This window comes from Erpetoichthys calabaricus, chromosome 9, assembly GCF_900747795.2.
Source record: "Erpetoichthys calabaricus chromosome 9, fErpCal1.3, whole genome shotgun sequence".
Taxonomy (NCBI): Eukaryota; Metazoa; Chordata; class Cladistia; order Polypteriformes; family Polypteridae; genus Erpetoichthys; species Erpetoichthys calabaricus.
Window position 1 is genome coordinate 190,962,372 of NC_041402.2, and position 23,135 is coordinate 190,985,506.

The 23,135-nt window shown below is 41.3% G+C and overlaps 1 protein-coding gene across 3 annotated transcripts in view; it reads left to right on the forward strand.

The window, feature by feature from the left end:
* Window positions 1–23,135, forward strand: part of LOC114642286 (multivesicular body subunit 12B) — a 306,638-nt gene that overhangs the window by 177,879 nt on the left and 105,624 nt on the right. For all 3 annotated transcript variants that reach the window (XM_051932317.1, XM_051932319.1, XM_051932318.1), the window contains one exon: window positions 15,321–15,415. In XM_051932317.1, the coding sequence (XP_051788277.1) occupies window positions 15,321–15,415 (95 nt within the window). The remainder of the gene's footprint in view (window positions 1–15,320; window positions 15,416–23,135) is intronic.

Consider the following 23,135-nt stretch of genomic DNA (forward strand, 5'->3'; position numbering starts at 1 on the left):
TCAGTATGTTGTGTACCAGACACAGGTGTGCGTTGTGCAGTAGTACGTGTTTCAGATGCTGCGTTGACAAAAATGAGATCTTTACAAGAAAATGAAAAGGAGCACTCGGTGTGCCGCTTGAGAGAACTCAAGAATGTGAAAGGCGCTCTCCGCATTAACACACCTGACTCTTAATTGCGGCCTCCCCTTGTTAAGTATGTGTGAGGAGCCGGAGGACCAGGGGATCAGGGGAGGTTACATGCTGTGCTTGGTACTACTGGGGGAGGCTCTGGCGCCCACCCCGCACAACCCTGAATTCGATTATGCCAGTTTGGGAATGTTCTGCCATGCCTGCGTTGACGTTTTTATAACTTACTTCTGTGTGCTGAAGTTGACCTTAGCGTTTGTCGTCTCTGAGTTTCAGTTCACTCGCTGAGTTTATCAGCCCCACATATTGGAATTATCACGGAGTGCACATTATTTTGATCTTTGAAAGATTAGTTGACTGATTCATTGAACATCCATTTACAAAGAAAAGTAACTTCACAAGAACAGGAACGGTGGCCATTTATTTTTTTAAACAAATGTGTCAGAACATTCTGAAATGTCCCTTTGGGTACATTAAAAGGTTATATTGAAATGTCTTCCCAGTTCCAGCAGAATGTAACCTTTATTGGAAATAAAACTGAGAAATGTGTACTTGATATTATTGGGGAATAAAAAAACATTAAGAACAGTGACAGATGTGCTTGCAATAAAATCAACATTTAAACTGGGAGACACAAAAATCATTTTTTTTTTCTTTTCTGCTAAAAATCTTAGGTCAGTCCTGCCCACCCTTTCATTTTAAATCATTTATTTTGTTTTGCTTGGCATGATTTGCATTCCCCTGCGCTTCTGTTCCATCCATTCATTTTGTAACCTGCTTACTTAATATAAATGTTTTAACATCCATATTGGTGAACTAAAATTGTGAGACATGGCTGTAAAACTGACATTTTTTAGTGTCGTCGTTGTCTTTCATTTCTTAAAGTCACCACTGGTGAGACTAAAGAATATCACGGTTAACAGCAGGTGCTTGAGCTACCTGTCTATGGTAGCTATTTAAACTGGAATAATTTAAAATACAAAATGAATTGAAAAGCAGACCTTACATGAGAGAAGGTCCCCAACTGGAACTGAACATGGGGTCCGAAAGTAATTCAAAGCTAGCATTATAAGTATGAAACTTATGCACAGCAAGAACTATTGTAGTATCAGATAGGATTACATTAGAGGATATTATTATGGTGAATGTTTAAATTGTAAAAGATAAATTGCCATGAACCCCCCCTCAAAATACTCCCCCTCGCTTTGAACACACATCGTTCTCGCCACTTTCTGAAGCCTTTCTGGAAGTCCTCGATGTCCTAATCGATTCCAAACGTTTACCTTTCGTGGTCATTTTGACTTTAGGGATGAGCCATAAGTCGCACGGAGCCAGATGAGATGACTGAGGTGGATGAGGGCACCCCCTAATGTTTTTATTTGAATATTGAAATTGCTGTACCAGAAGCGATGTGTGACACGGAGCATTGCCAAAATTTCACGTTACTGCGTTGTTCGCGATCCACGATTTACGACACATTTCAAAACACACCTTCTCACAACCAACTGACTGCACCAACCAACTTGAAACTTGTCACCCACTGCTGCTAAGGTTCGTCGTGACAGTACACTGGTAATATAAATTAGTCCCCTGTGGACCTTAGGGGTCGCTGTTGCCCCTTAAACCCAACAGACAGATGCACAGAACACAGTTTAAAAGCACCCAGATGATTTTTATTAAATATCTTCTTCTTTTCCAGTGCTCCCTAAGCGCCACATCCACCAAAACACAATTCTCTCTTTTCAGCTCCTCCACCCCTCCCAGTAAGCGTTGTCCACCTCCTCCCAACTCTGGCTCACTTGCTGGGTCTCCACCAGTCCTTTATGTAGTCCTTGAGTCGTGCTTCCCTTGCAGTTTGGAAGTCGAGAGGACGGAAGCCCCACAGTACTTGAGTTGGGATTCTCCTTCTGACCCGGAAGTGCTGGCAAGCCACGTGGGAGCAAGAACAGCAGCACTTCCGGGTCAGTACTGTGGGGCTTCCGTCCTCTCGAATTCCGGGCTGCAAGGGAAGCATGACTCCCCAGGTCCTTTCACAGCTCCCCCTGGCAGCACCCAACAGGGCTGAGAAACCGGACTCCCAAGTCCCAGGATGCCCTGCAGGAACCTGGGGCACCGCTACACTCCAGGGGAGCTGCCATCTAGGGTTTTGGGGGAGGCAGTGTTCTGAAAAAGCTGCCTTCCCCCTATCCTTCCACTTCAGGGGCGTCCTGGCCGGGATAAGCTGCAACACGAATGGACCGATTAGGTTCAGTGGAATTGTTTCACATTATCCCACTACATTAAGGTGCTGTGCTCCTGTTTATTATTAAAGCACTCATTTTGCTTTATGTCTGTTTTGTAATATAAACAGAACTTTTTTTTTTCTTATTAACATTACCGGCTATTTAGTAAAACACTAAGGGTCTGTGTGTTCAGTCCTTTTGTGCTGTCTGGTTGGTCAGTTTGGCTTTGATGACGTGACGAAACTGGAGGTGCGAGTGTGAGACACATGAGGAGGTGAAACTGAGTAAGGGGCGCACTGGGAGAGTCGCCTGGAGTGTGAAAATGGACAGGAGGCAAGAGAGGCGCCTCGAAGGTAACGACAGAGCCTCAGGAGCAGGCTTTACGCAAATGGGCTTGAGAGATGGACCGCTGGTGAAGATACGTTAGGAATGTTGAGAGAGTTGCCTTCAGAAATGGAAAGCTTTAAAGCGGACAGGAGTTGAGAAAGGCGCCTCGAAAATCGCATCTCTGAGTCGGAGGAGCAGGCTTTATGGGAGCGCGCCAGTCAGGAGACGTTCACACACACACACGTGTGAATACCGAGGAAAGGCCTTGAAAGGTGCACACAGGGCAAGAGATAGCAAATATTATTTTAAATTGTTATTATGCCCGTTCTTAATCGTACCACGGCCCTCTGATAAGACAAGCTCCACTTATGGACTGGTGCTGGGGCTCATTGGAGGGGTCTTAAAGAGGGCCTGAATTCTTGATGACGCCTGTCTGAGACAACTGTCTTATCTAGGAGCTCATAAAGCCTAACTAAATGGCATAAGGATATACTTTTTGCCAATTTATTTTTGAAGAATTCAATTTGAACTTGTCTAATTGTTTTATTTAATCCTTCTCAGATGTGTTTTTTAATGTGACCTTTCGGGTTCCAGTTGTGTCCACTGGATTAACTTCTAGCAACTTGTTTTTCAATACCAAAAGACTGTTGATATTCGGGGACATCCATACGAAGTGACAGACATAAAGTTGAAACAGAAGGAAATTAAATAAGAATTTTCCACATTGATTCTTGCTGATTAGTGTAGCAGCCTACATGGTCCATTTCTGTTACAGTAGCTGTGCCGCCTGTCTAAGACGGATTCAAATCTAAGACATCCATGTATTCGGTGTAAACGTTTGCAGTGCACCATTTATTGGAATGTATTTTGTAGTGCATGTAATTAAAAAAAAATAAATAAATTCCTTTGTCATTCCAACAGATGGTGCATCACAAACCATCTTAAATATATTTACAGAACAAAACAGAATTTAAAACTCAGTAAAACGTTCTTAGCACTAAATATACAATGAGAATACTCAACAGGACACACAAACTGTAAAAGGTCTGTCTGTTTTACTTTTGCACTAGCTGTGCTGCCTGTCTAAGACGGATTGAAATCATTGTAGACCTTGGCATTAATATTTGCAGGGCACCATGCAATGCTTAAGTTTCTGTTATATGCCATTTGGCTTGGGATTCATAAAAGTGGTGTTGATGTTTGTGATCTTTTGGAATGGAAAGTGCAGTGCACTTTATTACTACAGATATTTATGATGCGCCATCTGTTGGAATGACAGACATAGCAACTGGATGGGCACACAGGTACACAAACATACAGATACATATTTGTGGTAGTAGAATATCCATCTATCCATTTTCCAACCCACTGAATCCAAACACAGGGCTACAGGGGTCTGCTGGAGCCAATCCCAGCCAACACAGGGCGCAAAGCAGGAACCAATTCCGGGCAGGGTGCCAACCTACCGCAGGACACACACACACCTACACACCAAGCACACACTAGGGCCAATTTAGAATCGCCAATCCACCTAACCTGCATGTTTTTCAGGAAGCGAACCCAGGTCTCCTAACTGCGTGGCAGCAGCGCTACAACTGCGCCACTGTGCCACCCGGTAGTAGAATGTATTACTACAGATGTCGGTGATGCATTGTTTGTTTGAATGACGAATGCAATGCATATGTTTCTGTTACATGCCATTTGGGAATGGGATTCGTAAAAGCAGTGTTAATGTTTGGGATGCGCCATTTGTTGGAATGACAAGTGCAATGCATTTTATTACTACAGATATTTATGATGTGCTGTCTGTTGAAATGAGAAGTGCAATGCTTATTATTACTACAGATATGATATATCATCTGTTGGAATGAGAAGTGCAATGCTTATTATTACTACAGATATGATACATCATCTGTTGGAATGAGAAGTGCAATGCATTTTATTACTACAAATATTTATGATGCGCCGTCTGTTGGAATGAGAAGTGCAATGCATTTTATTACTACAAATATTTATGGTGCGCCGTCTGTTGGAATGACAAGTGCAATACATTTTATTACTACAAATATTTATGGTGCGCCGTCTGTTGGAATGACAAGTGCAATACATTTTATTACTACAGATATTTATGATGCACCATCTGTTGGAATGAGAAGTGCAATGCATTTTATTACTGCTGATATGTGTGATGCGCTATCTGTTGGAATTACAGAGACTTGGCAATAAACGACCATATAGACCCTTATCCTTTTATTAGGGTATTTATTTGTATGGTGAAAGTTTATTTATGTAATATATTCTTTTATTATTGTAATACTTCCTTTTACTTGTTGCAAAGCACTTTCTGCCTTGAGATTTGTATGAAAATGTGCTATATACATAAATGTTTTTGTTATTAATGATACATTTTGATATCCTTTTATTTGTCGTGTAATTCTTATATAACTTGGCTTTCTTATTTAGGGCACCTGACAAGCAGACTGTAGCTTGTGTGTAATCAGCTCTTATGTGTAGAGTAGGGTGAACCTCCCCATTAACCAGTAAGTGTCATAAGCTGCGGTGCTTCATTTCCGTAGTATTTATACTAAGACTGATACCGGAAATAAAAATGTTTTTGAACCAGTGACTTTTTTTGCCTTACTTCACACAAGTACCGTAATGTTTTTAATATTACTACTTTTACAGCAGAAATTAATTTCCAAAAGGCTTACAACGGCTTATTCAGTGTGCCCTGCAGTGCAAGGGATATGAAGCAGGCCTGTTGTGGAAGACTCCTTCTCTGTATACGAGCATCGGTGTTTGAATTTGATCCTTGCCAGAAAGCTAAAGAAGATTTAAGTTTATAAAAAAATAAAGGCATGCTAGCCCTTTCACCCGTTTATCTGCATTGTTTGTGATGTGTCTTGCAGCTTCAAAGCCGTGTTCTGTGATTTTATGTTAGAGTCAACCTTTTGCAATGGAAGGGAGGTCTTCATTAAATGTGGCAATCGGTTCCAGAAGATTGATGCCAACCTTTTAAAAATTCACAACTAGCCTGGATTTAACACTGCCGAATGTAGATGTAAATGAACAGGGAAAAGTCGACCCCATCAAAGAAAATAAATCTAGTTTTCAGCCATCGGTACATAAATACCCCGGCCTGTCAGCGTGCGCCTTCTTTTTCTTTTTTTCCCTTTGCTTTCTCCAGCAGGCCGCACTGACGCAAATACTTCAAACACTCGGCAAACTTGGAGTGAGCTTCTTAATGCCGTGTGCCTTGTTAAGTCGTGCTGTTCTCTTCATTTCTTCATTTACATGTTTAAAAGGATAACTACTCAGTATTAGTAAGCCGATTCATTCTGACTCATGCTGAATGTGCAGCACTTCAGCGGAACTGAAATATCTTTGTGTGCATTTCGTAGTAGAAGAAATATTTGAGACTGCATTTATTTGTTACTTATTACATAAAACCAACTTTTTTGGTAATGAAAACAGCTAATGAAATGCATCCCTAAGGGTTCAGTGCTGGAACCAATTCTTTACTCTTCTCTCTTCTGTTTATATTTATATAGATGAATGAATGGGTGGATAGATAGACAGATAGATATGAAAGGCACTATATGATAGATAGACAGATATTTTAGTATAGTTAGCAGGATCACAACATTAGATAGATAGATAGATAGATAGACATGAAAGGTACTATATAATAGATAGACAGATATTTTAGTATAGTTGGCAGGATCACAACATTAAATAGATCGATAGACATGAAAGGCACTATATAATAGATATTTTAGTATAGTCGGCAGGATCACAACATTAGATAAACATTAAAGGCACTATATAATAGACAGATATTGTAGTATAGTTGGCAGGATCACAACATTAAATAGATCGATAGATAGACATGAAAGGCACTATGTAATAGATAAATATTTTAGTATAGTCAGCAGGATCACAACATTAGATAGATAGACATGAAAGGCACTATATAATAGATAGACAGATATTTTAGCATAGTTGGCAGGATCAAAATATTAAATAGCTCGATAGATAGACATTAAAGGCACTATATAATAGATAAATATTTTAGTATAGTCAGCAGGATCACAACATTAGATAGATAGACATGAAAGGCACTATATAACAGATAGATATTTTAGTATAGTTGGCAGGATCACAACATTAAATAGATTGATAGATAGACATGAAAGGCACTATATAATAGATAGATATTTTAGTATAGTCGGCAGGATCACAACATTAGATTGATAGACATGAAAGGCACTATATAATAGATATTTTAGTATAGTCGGCAGGATCACAACATTAGGTAGACATGAAAGGCACTATATAATAGATATTTTAGTATAGTCGGCAGGATCACAACATTAAATGGACAGATACATTCATACATATACATATATAGCTATGTGTTGGTACCCATCCACTAAAACAGAATCGCCCCCAATTTTCCCTGAAATAACTTGAAACTCATGAAAGTCATTGGCACCCATCATTGTTTATTTCATGTTCAACAAAAATCAGGTTTTGCCTTGGACTTTTGATTCAGCAGATTATTTCCAATAATAACAAAAGTGAAAATGGCACAGACAAAAATGATGGCACACTTCATCTAGTATTTTGTTGCACAACCTTTAGAGTCTGCAGTCACACTGCACACAAGCGGATTATCGTGCGTTTTACTGCAAGGCATGACTGCTTTTAGCTCTGCATCCAATAAGCACTACCGGACCTTTTCATGTGTGCATCACGACAGATTTAGCAAAGCAGCCCCAAAACATCAACCAGCCTCCTCCACGTTTCACAGCAGGTCTGCTGTTCTTTTCTTTGAAGGCTTCGTTTTTTCTCGGTGGTGGACACAGAGCTCATGTGATTTGTTAAAAAGCTCTTTTCGCTCTAATGCCCAAATGACATTCTCCCAGAAGTTTTGCAGTTTGTCAGTCTGCATTTCTGCAATTTTTTTTTTCTGTTTCTTTCAACAGTGGAGTCCTCCTGGATCTTCTTTCGTTGATCCCACTGCCACTCAAAAAAGTGATGGATGGTGCAAGCAGACACTGAATTGATTCTCTGGCTTTGGAGTTCCACTTGTATCTCTTTGGAAGTTGTCCTGGTCTTTTTGTCTGCCATTTTCACTATCCTTCTGCGGTTAATTTTTCCTGTTGCCGCGGGGCTGCATCCAGGGAGGTTGGCTACAGTCCCATTGACCTTCAACTTCTTAATAATAATATTTGTAGTTGTTGTCTCAAGAACATCAAGCTGCTTAGAGATGGTGGTCTTCTAGTCTTTGCCCTTAACATGCTTGTCTGTCATTTTGTTTCTGATCTCCTCACACAACTCTCTCCTTTGCTTTCTGTGGCCCATGTTCAGTGTGTGACACACGAGGACACCAAACACCAGAGTGACAGCTTCTCTCCATTTAAATTGGCTGAATGACTAATGGCACGATTGGAGATGTGTGTGATGCGAAATCAAGAAATTAGCGAGTCTGAAAATTCACACAAATCCAGTTATTTTGGATCTTTTCTTAGCGGTACTAATAAATGTGTCCAGGTCATTTTAGAATGTTTTTGTAGAATAAGTAATACTTGGTTCTGTTTTGTCACACTTGCTTTGCTTTACTCGATGACATCTCAGAGGCGTGCAGGTAGGTACACAGGGGACAGTTGCTGTTCATCACTTTTCAAGAGGGACACCGCGCTTTCAACGAGCTGTAAGGGGTCCAACAAATTTGTCCCTCTGTGTAAGTATATATGTTTTTTTCAATGTGAGATTAGATAAACTGTATTGTATTGTAATAAAGTTAATTTTTATATAGCCCAAAATGACAGCAGGAGGGCCGTAATGGGCTTTAACAGGCCTTGTTTTTTGACAGCCCCCCAGCCTTGACATTCTCTAAGAAGACAAGGACAAACTCCCAAAAAACTCTCATAGAGGAAAAAAATAGAAGAGACCCCATTCCAGGTGGGTTGGGTATACAGTGGGGGGTCAATACAATACAATACAATACACAGAACAGAACACAAGTCATCCTCAATACAATATAATAGAAATGCAATACAAATGTTACAAGTACAGAGCAGAATTTTATTAATTATTAACTTTATTAATAAAGGTGATTTTTTTATAATCCTTTTTACTCATTATACCAGGGATGCCAGTAATTGTGCAGGGGACTGTAACATCACATTCTCCATCCAGTTCATGGCCACCGGGTCTGGGCACAAGGGCCGGACACCTCCCTGTATTCTTATCACCCGCTCGCTTGATCAGGAAGAACATTTTTAAGACCATTTTAGTTGCTTCTCAGCAGATACCCAAAATAGTTCCTTGCTTTAATGTTGGACGGAGGCACTGACCAGAAAGCAGGAGACAGAGCTGGAGGTGGCAGAGTTTTGTTTTGGGTGTGACGAGGATGGAGAGGATTAGAAAAGAGGACATTAGAGGGTCAGCTGAGGTTGGACGGTTGGGAGACAAAGCTAGAAAGGCGAGATTGTGTTGGTTTGGACATGTGCAGAGGAGAGATGAGGGGTATATTGGGAGAAGGGTGCTAAGGATAGAGCTGCCAGGCAAGAGGAGAAGAGTGAAGGCCTAAGAGGAGGTTTATGGATGTGCGGAGATGATTGGTGTGACAGAGCAAGTTGACGAGGACAGGAACAGATGGAAACATGATCCGTGGTAGCGACCCCTAACGGGAGCAGCTGAAAGAAGAAGAAGAAGGTCAGATCAGGTTGGATGGTTTGGAGACAAAGCTAGAAAGGCGAGATTGCGTTGGTTTGGACATGTGCAGAGGAGAGATGCTGGGGATAATGAGAGAAGGATGTTAAGGATAGAGCTGCTAGGGAAGAGGAGAAGAGGAAGGCCTAAGAGAAGGTTTATGGATGTGGTGAGAGAGGACATGCAGGTGATGGGTGTGACAGAGCAAAATGACGAGGACAGAGCAGAGCAGCCAAAAGAAGAAGTGGTGTTAGCTGTAGACTTTCGACAGAAATTTTTTTTTGAGGGTATTAAGTGCCATCCCATTGTCAGCGTACCATTCAAGACACCATCATAGTTCCTACGTAAAGAACAGAAGTCTGCGTAAAAATGAATTATTGAGCATATGTTAATTACGAAAGAAATGGGAAAATAATGAGCAGTCTAAGAGCAAATCATAGCTTAGGTGATGAAATAAAGTTAAGAAAAGGATATAAAAGAGGGTCAAAGTATTTGGTGGTCCCTCTCAGCATTGTTTCCATAATACAGTAATCCCTCCTCCATCGCGGGGGTTGCGTTCCAGAGCCACCCGCGAAATAAGAAAATCCGCGAAGTAGAAACCATATGTTTGTATGGTTATTTTTATATTGTCATGCTTGGGTCACAGATTTGCGCAGAAACACAGGAGGTTGTAGAGAGACAGGAACGTTATTCAAACACTGCAAACAAACATTTGTCTCTTTTTCAAAAGTTTAAACTGTGCTCCATGACAAGACAGAGATGACAGTTCTGTCTCACAATTAAAAGAATGCAAACATATCTTCCTCTTCAAAGGAGTGCGTGTCAGGAGCAGATCATGTCACAGAGATAGAGAAAAAAGCAAACAAATCAATAGGGCTGTTTGTTTTTAAGTATGCGAAGCACCGCGGCACAAAGCTGTTGAAGGCGGCAGCTCACACCCCCTCCGTCAGGAGCAGAGAGAGAGAGAGAGAGAAACAAAGTCAAAAATCAATACGTGCCCTTTGAGCTTTTAAGTATGCGAAGCACCGTGCAGCATGTCGTGTCAGGAAGCAGCTGCACAAAGAAGATAATCTTTCAGCATTTTTAGACGAGCGTCCGTATCGTCTAGGTGTGTGAACAGCCACCCTTCTCAATCCCCATACGTCAGGATCAGAGAAATTCAGCGCAAGAGAGAGAGAGAAGAGTAAGTTGGGTAGCTTCTCAGCCATCTGCCAGTAGCGTCCCTTGTATGAAATCAACTGGGCAAACCAACTGAGGAAGCATGTACCAGAAATTAAAAGACCCATTGTCCGCAGAAATCCGCGAACCAGCAAAAAATCTGCGATATATATTTAAATATGCTTACATATAAAATCTGCGATGGAGTGAAGCCGCGAAAGGCGAAGCGCGATATAGCGAGGGATCACTGTATTAAAGAAGTGGAAGCCTCCTCATGCTGTCTAGTGAAAGGGCATCCATCAAGCTTGGCTTCTGAACACGATGACATGTCTAAAAAGTTACTTCGAGGCCAGTAATCCACTCGAGACACCGGCACAGCTTAATGGGTGACAATGGAGTAAAGGCGCCAAGAGTCAAAAAAATATGAATGATGTTCAAGAAACTGTGGGTGGTTTCACACTGTATCCATGTGTGAAAGTCCATTTGTTATCCATCCATCCATTATCCAACCTGCTATATCCTAACTACAGGGTCACGGGGGTCTGCTGGAGACAATCTCAGCCAACACGGGGCGCAAGGCAGGAAACAAACCCCAGGCAGGGTGCGCCAGCCCACCACAGGGCGCACACACACACACACACACACTCTCACCCATTTAGAATTGCCAATGCACCTCATAACCTGCATGTCTCTGGACTGTGGGAGGAAACCAGAGACATGGGGAGAACATGCAAACTCCACACAGGGAGGACCCGGGAAGCAAACCCGGGTCTCCTAACTGCGAGGCAGCAGCGCTACCTACTGCGCCACCCTGCTGCCCTCCATTTGTTATATCAGAATAAGAACCTCGATGTAAGTAAAGTATTTACAGATGGTGCCTGTAGTGCTTTATAGATTCAGGGCTAAAAGCAGTCGTACCTTGCAGTAAAAAGCATTTTGTGAACTCCTCAATGGGAGCAGAAATCTTTTGGTGCACCTGTGGACATTGTCAGACATGGGTGTCTGAGGATCACCTTCTAGACCAGGGGTATCCAACTCTGGTCCTGGAGGGTCACAGTGGCTTCAGGTTTTCATTCTCGCCCTTTTCCTAATCAGTTTTCGCTGCTCATTAACTCCTTTTCCCTTCATTTTCATAGCCCTGTTTTTAAGGCTTCAGTCCTCTGAATTGATTTATTTCTTCATTAAATGGCAGCCAAACAGAAATTAGATGTGAGGTGAGCCAACAGGTGACCAGCTAAATTGGGGCTTCAAACTCCAACCAGTTTCACTCCAACCAATCTCTTAATGAGAAGCCGATTCTTACTGTTAATTAAACCAGTTATTTAATTCCCTGTGGTTGTTGCTGCTCTCATTCTGCCACAGCAGACATTTCCAAAACTGTTCGTTTTTCTGTTTTTTTTCTAAGAACACCGTCAAAATGTTTGGTGGCCTTACCGAGACCGTCACCTTTCTTTATGTTCAGATATTGTGTGACGGGCACACAGGTGAGCTGGTCATGTGGAGGCTTGTTTTGTTTCTCATTATTGTTTGGCTGCTAATTAAGGAAAAAGAAACGACTAAGGGGTCTGAGTCACGTCAGTTAAAACTAAGGCAAAAGAAGTTAATTGCCAGCAAAAACTGGTCACTAATGAAGAAGATGGTTAGAATGAAAACCTGCAGCCACTGTGGTCATCCAGGACTGGAGTTTCTAGACTCTCTTAAGGTATGCAGTACCACCCTGAGGTGAGAGGGGGCGCCGTTCGCTATCTCTCTGCCAAGATGATGCCTCATGATGGCAACTGGCCCTGCACACAGCATCCCAGAAGCCCTGCTCCTTCCACCCAGAACTCTGTAAAACTGAGACAGAAGCCTCTGTGTGATGAAACACCCCAACGACATGCAAACGAAGGAGAGCAGAGTTGGCTGAGGAGGCAATTAAGAAGCCTTGTTTTTTATTTTTTTTTGGACTATTGCATTAAGTGGGGTGACCCATTTTTCTCCCCACCGTTTCTTTAGTACTCCAGCCATCCTTCTGTCCTTTACAACATTTTAAGATACTGACATATAGAGATCTGGCAGTCTGTGCCTCTACTGCACTGCAAGGGTGTCGCTGCTTATGTCTCCTATGATATAAAAGAAAACTGCTGGTGCGTGCCAAAAACAGTCCCACAGGCCCCTGAGCGACTTGAAAGAACCCCAACACTCCTTTCATTTGGCTCCACGCAGTTCTGTTCTGAATGGGAGTCGTTTCCAAATCTCAAAAGCAGCCCTGGCAGCAGTAGACTGCTATGCTCCACACGGAGTGACAATGCGGATCAGGAAGTCTTCAAGTGTACCCATGGAATTATACACCCAGTTTTTAATAAGAGATGAAGAGCAAAGCTTGCCTGGGAAAATATTATGTGTTTGGTCAACTGCTGGTTCTGGTTTATTTATTTGCCAGGGTGTTAAACTTGGATAAAATGGATTCATTTAGTAACTAATAATAATGATTTGTTTCAGAAAATCCACCGTGATTGTTCCTCTTTTACTTATAATCTACTAGGGGGCTTCGCCCGCCAACCCCGTGTTTGGATTTCCAGATACACACTTTTAAGATTTTTTTTTTCTTTTTATTGTTGCTATTTCAGAACTTCTGTAAAAACAGTATTAGGAATGTTTCGAGTCCCAATATGCTGAATCTTTTAAATGAGGTCAGTGAGACGTGTGTTTAATGACTTTGTACCCTAATTCAGGAGAGGTTTCTCTGTTTGGAATTTCAGCACAGACGAAGCGATCAACATCATCAGCAGTTAATAATCTTTTTTTGCAAAGTAACCAATAAATGCATGTGAGGTAAAACCATGTTTTTGAAATTCTGACTTAAACTTCAAAGCCTTACAATGTTTACATACTTCTGACATATCACCTGTGTCCATTTATTCGATGTCTATTCGCCTTTTTGTTATTTCTCCGAGTTTTTTGCGCAAATGCGATGTTTACTTTCTTTTTTTTGACACTCGTTTTTTTCTGCCTTCATATTCTGTATCTTGCTCTGCATGTGTTTCGCGCCTAGTCTTTTGAATTCCACTTTTCATTCTCTCTAACCTGCGCTGCATGTGTTTGGCCCCTTTGTTTTGTAACCTCTTTATGACGTTTTACTTTGTTTTCTACTCTTTGTCTTTTATTTCTGACCTCGCTTTGTCCTGCTTTTTTTTTTTTTTTCACTTACACCTGGTCCGTGGTGATTATTTTTCCTTTTTTCGAGTAATAATTTACGTTTGTTTGCGCTACTGCGATCTTTACTTTGTTTTTTTATGCTTTCTAATTTTCCTACTTTCATATTCTTTAACTTTCTCCACATTTGTATTGCGCAAACTTTTTTTTTTTCTCAGCCTTTCAAATTCTGCTACTTTCATAATCTGCTCTGCGTGTGTATAGCGCCAACGTTTGTGAACGTGTTTATGAAGTTCTACTTTGCCTTTTAATTCTGAGCCCGATTGGACATGCTTTGTTTCAATCCCACTCTTTACGATCTGATAATTACTTTCCTTATTTTCTGAATTTGCACCTTGATTATTTTTTCTTTTTTGCTCTTTTTTCTCTCCAATGCTTTTGAGTCTCTTTTCTCCGCGCTGCTTTCTTCTTCGCTTAGTCGTCGACGTTTCATTTATAACATATTGTCCTTCTACGCTTTATATGCGCTGAGACCCTGGATCTGTGTGTGCTTGTTTCCTTAAGAGGCATTATTAGCTCTCTGGAAATGTGTTCTTTTGAATTGCAGCGTTTTAATTAACCTGAATTTAAATAATTATAAATAAAAAAGGTATTATCCCCACCCCTCATGCAATATGATGGTTACAAGATTACACAAGAAGCATAAAGGATAATTTAGCTCTTTATTGACGGTTTCACGCGAATATCACAAACGGGAAGCTTATAACAGACTCTCAAGCATGTGGGTGTCTTGATCAACGCAGTCTGCCATCTTTTGTTTGCCACGCTGAAAGGATTTTCACCAGACAGAAGACATAATCTTCCGCCCGGCAGCTTCAGAGTGTTGGCCGTAGGTCCATCCTTATATTCTGGTTGCTCCATGTGCAGGCTCCTTCTCTGGATCCAAACAAGGACAGGAAAGGACTCAAATCCCACCTTCAAAAATACAGGCATAGCACAATGCTTACATACAGTTCTCATTCTCCCAACAAGGAAAGTGTGCTGACATAAGACAGAAATATACTAGTCTGTCTTTAGGCTGACTAGTCAATTCTTCAGTTGACTTTTGGCTCTCTAGTACTGTGCTTGGCTCAGCAATTCTAAATGAAGATGCTGTGCCCCTGTGTACCATACTTGGTCTGCCTGTATAGATAGATAGATAGATAGATACTTTATTAATCCCAAGGGGAAATTGTATGAGTATTTAATTAACATAATTGTATGAATGAGTCCATAGCAGTGGGCACAGAGAAGAGTGACATTAAAGTTAATAACAAAACCTACTATAACTGCTCAAATCCTTCACGTGACTGAATGTTTTGCTGCCTCGTTGTCTTACTTGATATTGATCGTAAGTAGGGCGTGTCTCGCAAGAATCTCATGTTCTACGTCATCGCGAGATGGTCCGGGGTCACAAAGTCTCATGTTTAACTGTCTTCCGTGATCTTAATGTGAAGATCATGTCTTGACGCCCTACTGTTTCTTTTCAGGATTTTTTTTTTTTATATTATTGAGAAATATTTAATAGACCTGGAACTATTAGTAACCGTTCAGGGTTTGATTTTCTTGATGTTCCCTTCTCTCTTTTCCAGACATATCTCCATGACCCTGCCTGCCTCTTTCCGTGGAAAAAACAACACAAGGCCTGACTTTGAGCACCAGAACTCAAACATCTATACCATCTCAGGTAATTTATTTGTTTCCTCCGTCTCATCTTTGTGATTACTGCTGCTCCGTATTTGCCATACATTTTTTTTTTTTTTATCATTTAGTTTATTTTTTTTGCCACCTCCCTTTCCCCGAAATGAGGGTCTGCTTTATGCAAATTCTTCACTGACATGACAAGCACAATTTGCCGATCTCCTTAATTGTGCTAAATAGGTGCAACACATAACAGACCTCTCATCTTGCGTGCTGGAGAAAATCACACTCCTTTCATCAAAACGACTAGAAATACGACTCTTCATTTTGTGTTTTTTTTTTTTTTTAAATAATAATAATAATTAGGTGTCACTGTGCATGTTACAAGTAAAGATGAAACAAAGGTTGCAGTTCTTAATATAAACTTTATTCTGCAAATAGTGCCTTACATTTCTTTATTACATGTGACACTTGCTCTCTGAATTTCATAAAAGATTTTTCTAGATATGCAGTAAGGCAACTACTGGCAAGAAACGAATTAATGATATTAATGTGAAAGAGAGTTTTTAATTTTTATTTGATAATTTATGCCTAAGATCTGTGAACACCCGTGTTGTCCTCTTTTTGTTGTTTATGCTGCCTACTCGTCGTACGGTGGGCCTTACAAAACACGGGAAGTGCCAGGTTTGTGTGGCTAATTGGCTCTGGGGGTCAGCGTGCTAACTGTGTGTCTTTTCTGTTACCTCCTACACACAAACACGCTTTGTTAAAGCTTACCTGTGTATCAGTCATTTTATTCTGCTTAATTAAATACCAAAATGAGTCTGCTTTATAAAAGTATTGTTTTTTTTTTTTTAAATGCAAAATGGTTGGCAGATTTGTATTGAGTCCTTAAAATGAGGTGTCCCAGAAGACGAGGGTAGACTGGCATCCCAGCTGCGGTGGGTAGTTCCTTACCCGGCTAGGATGCCATGATCAAGGAAGGACCTGGATGGACGGATTGATTGGTTTCTGGTACCTTTTCTGGTCAGGAGACCATTATAAGGGCAGCACAGAAGACACCCGAGGCTTTGTGTTCCCCCAGTATACCTGGTGTGGCTCCAGTGTGGACACCCACCACGGGAGTTTTGTAGTTTTACTGAGCAGATCTCTTGAGGTTCTCGGGTGCCACTAGTGGGAGCCAGAGGCGTAGCTAGGGTTTACAGCGCCCCGTCCTGTTTGCCAAAATGCAATGGGGAAGGGAAATTTGGCGCCCCCTGGATGCTGCGCCCGGGGACAGATGTTTCCCCGTGAAGCTACGCCACTGATGGGAGCTGCTAGCAGCAGGCACCCCAGTTACAGAGAGGTTCCACCAGTCCCGGAAGCATTTCCAGGTGGCAGTCCTGCTGGAGTGGTGGCTCTGAGGCTAGGGATCTGCACTGGCAATCGGAATGGGAATCGAATCCCGTAAAATGCCAGTAGGGACTCTGCTCTGTTGGGCCCTTGAGCAAGGCCCTTAACCTGCAATTGCTAAGCGCTTCGAGTAGTGAGAAAAACGCTATATAAATGCAAAAGAATTATTTGTGTTGAAAAGCAGCCGCTCTGCCTCATCCAGCTGTCAGTGTCGGAGAGTGGAGGTGGACAAGGAAGGGAAAGAAGCGAATCGAAATGCAACTCCTGACAGATGTATCCAGTGATAAAAACCAGTAGGAGGTATTTTGTTTGGAGTAAACACTTCATTCCTTGAACCCGTGACTGCATGGTTTGGTTGTGTCTGGTTGTTTGGTGTGCACGTGCGCCCCCTACAGGTCACACCCTGTAAGTGTACTTTGCGAAAAAGATGACAAAATGGCGGCACATTTAATCCATCTGTTCAACCAGTAGTCCGTTTATAACTTCACTCTCGTGGGAGCTGCTGCCTGTCAGGGCTGTGAAGGACAGAAGGTGGGGGACTGACTCAAGACGGGCATTGTGGTCCCCTCTTACACACAATCATTCTGGGCCACTTCTAGCCCTTCCTTATATTAGTTTGAGCTTCTCTGGTGTCAAGAATCCCCTTCTTCTTTCAGCTGCTCCCGTTTAGGGTCACCACAGCAGATCATCGTTTTCCATATCGTCCTGTCCTCGTCATCTTGCTCTGTCACACTCACCACATCCATAAACCGCCTCTTAGACCTTCCTCTTCCTCAGCATGTCTCCTCTCCACATGTCCAAACCAACGCCATCTCGCCTCTCTGACTTTGTCTCCAAACCGTCCCACCTGAGCTGACCCTCTAATGTCCTCATTTCTAATCCTGTCCATCCTCGTCACACCCAATGCAAATCTTAGCATCTTTAACTCTGCCACCTCCAGCTCTGTCTCCTGCTTTCTGGTCAGTGCCATCGTCTCCAGCCCACTACTGTCCAATTTAAGGAGGAATATTTCAGAAAAAAATAAATGACTATGCAAATAAATAAATGTCTTGTGACAGTGAAGATGGATCTACTATCTAACAAAACACTAAGGTTTCTGTGTGTATCCAGCTGCTTAAAATGGTAGAAGGCTCAGTAACTGCAGCCATTTTTAATTTTACAAAACAAGCCTGCACTGAATCAGCTTTTACCATGCCATGCTGCTTCTTCTTTTGGCTGCCCCCTGTAGCAGTGGAGGTTCTGATCCACCTCTTGAACCCTCAGGTACGACTCCAAACACCAGGTAAAAGTCCAAGACTTCTTTATTTTCTTATAACTACGTGCACAAAGCACCCTCCACTCCACACTATACATACAATAAATCAGTAATCACAATACTCTCTGCTCCGCTCCCAGACACTTAGCCACCCTACCTCCCAGCTCAGCTCAATGTCTGGGCTTTCCCAGAGTCCTTTTATATCCCCTGACCCGGAAGTGGTTCCTGTCCAATAAACCACAAGTCCTCATTACTTCCGGGTCAGAGTACACGTCCTTTTCTTCAACCTGGAAGCATGTCATTCCTCCCGTTCATCTGACCAGGTTATAGGGCACATAGCAGTCTGACAGCCTCCCTACAGCGACTCCTGATGGCCCCCATGGTATCCAGCAGGGCTGTGTATACAAACAACAAAGTCCATGATGCCCTGCTGGAATTCGGGGAACGTCCATGCTGTCGGGAGAGCTCCACCTGGCGGCCTGGGGGTGAGGGCCAGAATATTTAGCCGACCATCCATCACACCCCGTTAGGGGTTACCACGGCGGATCGTCTTTTTCCATATCTTCCTGTCCTCGTCATCTTGCTCTGTCACACTCACCACATCCATAAACCTCCTTTTAGACCTTCCTCTTCCTCAGCATGTCTCCTCTCCACATGTCCAAACCAACGCCATCTCGCCTCTCTGACTTTGTCTCCAAACTGTCCAACTTGAGCTGACCCTCCAATGTCCTCATTTCTAATCCTGTCCATCCTCGTCACACCCAGTGCAAATCTCAGTATCTTTAACTCTGCCACCTCCAGCTCTGTCTCCTGCTTTCTGGTCAGTGCCATCGTCTCCAACCCACTACTGTCCAATTTAAGGAGGAATAATTCAGAAAAAAAATAAATGACTATGCAAATAAATAAATGTCTTGTGACATTGAAGATAGATCTACTATCTAACAAAACACTAAGGTTTCTGTGTGTATCCAGTTGCTTAGAATGGTAGAAGGCTCAGTAACTGCAGCCATTTTTAATTTTACAAAACCAGCCTGCACTGAATCAGCCTTTACCATGCCATGCTTCTTCTTCTTTCGGCTGCCCCCGTTAGGGGTCACCACGGCGGATCGTCTTTTTCCGTATCGTCCTGCCCTCGTCATCTTGCCCTGTCACATCCATAGACTCTTCTCTTAGGCCTTCCTCTTCTCCTCTATCCTTAGTACCCTTCTCCCAGTAATACCCAGCATCTCTCCACAACACATGTCCAATCCAACGCCATCTCGCCTCACTGACTTTGTCTCTCTGTTACCGAGAATGGCTCTAAATATTCATATTAAATGGATTGCAAAGTGTGTGTCTTGTTTCAATAGAAGGAACGTATTTACATTCTTAAATGTTTCTTATTTTAGAAGTGAAGTAATAAGAATGCTAATCCATTGTTGCTCTTCACTTCTCCTGTCTCCATCATTCTAATTCTTTGCTCTGCTAGTTGGCTCAACTTTCCTGTGTCTGCAGCTTTCTCCTGTGGAAAGATTAAAACATCAGAATCCCAGTTCAGTGCATCAAAAAGAAACAGATTTTTATTTGGCAACAGCTCTTTAACTCGAAGGAGTTGTCTTAAATTGAATGCAGAGGAATGCTGGAAATTGAAACTTAACACACTTCAGATGGATAAGTATAGCTGCAGGCTTCCTCCAGGACGAGAAGACTGTTAGTTCAGGATCTTTTATTTTGACACGCAGAGACACCCTGTGGTGGTTGGAGTGTTCCTTCATTTCAGGGAATAAAGATGAGAGAGCTGGAGACGCCTCTGATCCTAGTGAGCCGAGCTCGGCACTGCAGTGTAGAATGAAAATAAATAGCTGGAATTCCAGACAGCGTTATCGAACAGTTGGAATTCTACACAAGTGAAATAACAAATTGGCCAAATTGACTTCATTCTTCACACTGTTGTGGCACCCGTAGGCTCGTCCTGAATGTTGTTTCCTTTTAAGGACGGTTTTTGTTTCTCTTTTTGCTTTACCTACGGACTCACATTTTTCTGTTTGAATAAACAAATGCTAGGACAGTTATTGTCATTGAAGCTCACCCTTAGGCTTCGAGTCGATCTTTCTGTTGGATATTCGTTACATTTCAGATTTGGGGTATTGTTGCTCCCCTTAAGTCAGAATATCCTGTGATTGTGTTTTATATTTAGAGTCGGATGAGCACTTGATAATTAACAGGCATTTATTTTTAGGTTTATATTAAAAACCTGGGGGTTCCCCTCTGCTCGCTTCACTTGCCAGCCACTTCGCGTCTCTGCCGCTCGCGTTGTGAAGAGGGGGGCTGAACACACCCCAAGGAGACGCGGTCGCTTCTCCAAAACCCCCTCTTAAACGGCGATACAATGGGAAACAAATAGTTTTTTTTTTTAACCTCCTCTTTGCTCGATCAGCTGCTGGTTTGCTGCCATGCTGTGTGATCTTCATCTCGTGCGGCGCTTCAAACATTTCAAAGCCTGTACAGCAGCTGTCCTACTCTTTGTCTTTTATTTCTAGCCCTGGGCGTGCTTAAATCTTGTCTTGTGAGTTCTTGATATTTTTTAGTTTATAATTTAAAAATTGAATAAGAATCTGAAAATCTAACAACATCGCATTAAAGTTCAATAAATTCTGAAAAGAATGATACCAAACATATATATGTAGGTTTTAAAATAAGCCCAATTTAAAACGTGACATAAAAACGTCACCGTTGCACTTTTAGGCTTTGGATTTTATATATCTAGAGTGGATTATAACACCGAGGAAAGCTTTGATGTTTAAAACATTGACTGCTACACCATTCATTACCAGGACGCTGCAGGATAGGTCTGTGCATATATGAGAAATAATGAACTCTTTGGAAACTTGGAAAAATATAAAGAGCTGTATTCAAAAGCAATGATGTTATTATAAACACTAACTCTGTTGAAAATGTAAATGTTAATTACTTTATTTTCACCAGCAATACGACTGAAAGTCGGCTTTTGAATGAGAGAGCCCGAAGCATGGCGCCACGCAAAGTGCTGTAAATATAACGGGCTTCTGTCCACAACACATTTGGTAGTTGGTGATTGTTTGTCCATGTAGTGCGGTCCTGACAGTCAGGACAAGTCGGACGCCTTGCAATGAAGAAACTCCTCCGGGAAAGCGATCCTCATCGGTGCCGGAGCCTACAACTTCTACATCATTTAAGTGATTGTCACTGTCATGATCACCGTCATTATCATCAAATACTCCTCTTGCAGTCTAGTTAGTTCAGAACACAAGAAGCTTTATGCATTTTTTGCAACATATCTATGGACTGTTTATAGTGCTATTTTCCGTAAGCTGTTTAACCCAAAATTCTGCGGCTATCCACTAGGTGGCAGCACTATAATAGGTGACTGAGACGCAATAGCAGTGGTAGACTGAGATATTGAGATACGACTTCACTCGCATGTAGCGCCTTGACAGACTCTGTGAGATGTGACTTGATAGATATGAAAGGCAGTATATAATAGACAGAGTGAGAGGCACTATATAATAGATAGATATGAAAGGCACTATATAATACATATAGATAGATAGATATGGAAGGCAGTATATAATAGACAGAGTGAGAGGCACTATGTAATAGATAGATATGAAAGGCACTATATAATACATATAGATAGATAGATATGAAAGGCACTATATAATACATATAGATATATAGATAGATAGATACGAAAGGCAGTATATAATAAATAGACAGAGTGAGAGGCACTATATAATAGATAGATATGAAAGGCACTATATAATACATATAGTTAGATAGATGTGTAAGGCACTATAAAATAGATACGAAAGGCAGTATATAATAGACAGAATGAGAGGCACTATATACTAGATAGATAGATATGAAAGGCACTATATAATACATATAGATAGATGTGTACGGCACTATAAAATAGATAGGTAGATACGAAAGGCAGTATATAATAAATAGACAGAGTGAGAGGCACAATATAATAGATAGATAGATATGAAAGGCACTATATAATACATATAGATAGATAGATAGATGTGTAAGGCACTATAAAATAGATAGATACGAAAGGCAGTATATAATAAATAGACAGATAGACAGTGAGAGGCACTATATAATAGATAGATAGATAGATGTGTAAGGCTCTATATAATACAGATAGATAGATAGATGGATGTGTAAGGCACTATAAAATAGACAGATACGAAAGGCAGTATATAATAAATAGACAGAGTGAGAGGCACTATATAATAGATAGATAGATACTTTATTAATTCCAAGGGGAAATTCACATGCTGAGTTTCTGTGCCCTTCAGTGCAGAGAGTCTTTATATTCACACAGTAGTTCATGTACTTGGCCACATCACAGAAAATAGTGTTTACGCCTTTATTTTTACACTCCTAATTCTGTAACATCTTTAGATTCAAAAGTTTGTGATTTAATGCATTAACTTCTTCTTTTTAGTGTATAGTAATTCAAGCCATGTTTATATCCATAGTAGGTACTGAAATGTCTAACGAATGGCTTAAAAATGAATATTTGATTAGTTGACATTCTGGCTGTCATTCTTCATAGTTGTGTCATTTTCAGATCAGGATTCTACTTCAGTTGAAGTAAGTGGTACAGGAGGTAAGAAACCAGGAATGGTTGCCTGTCCAGACCTCCAGTTTGGCTATAATGACAGGTGGACTCGGTGACCATGACATCCTCTGCCAGTGTTAGCGCACTCTCTGTCACTTCACCGTAGTTCGAGAACATCCGCTTTATCTCTGTGGTGTCTCTTTGTGTTCCTTAGGTACAACAAAATAAGTTTATTTGAATTCAGTAAATCATTTCTTAATGAGAAGGCATCCCGATGTTCCATGTTTTTTATTATCTTTATTTTCAAATTTAGAATTTTATTTTTCTATCATTTTTATTTTTATATTTTATCAATTAAAATGTTTTTTTGTCCCAGATGAAACAAGAGTGATTTCCTATAACTCAAACAAGTGTTTTATTGTCCTGTCAGTCAAAAGGTTAAAATAGCAAAACACATTGCGCCTGCAGTGATGGTACCCGTCTTGGAGAAAATAAGATTTCACAGTTTTCATATTCAGATGCCCAGAA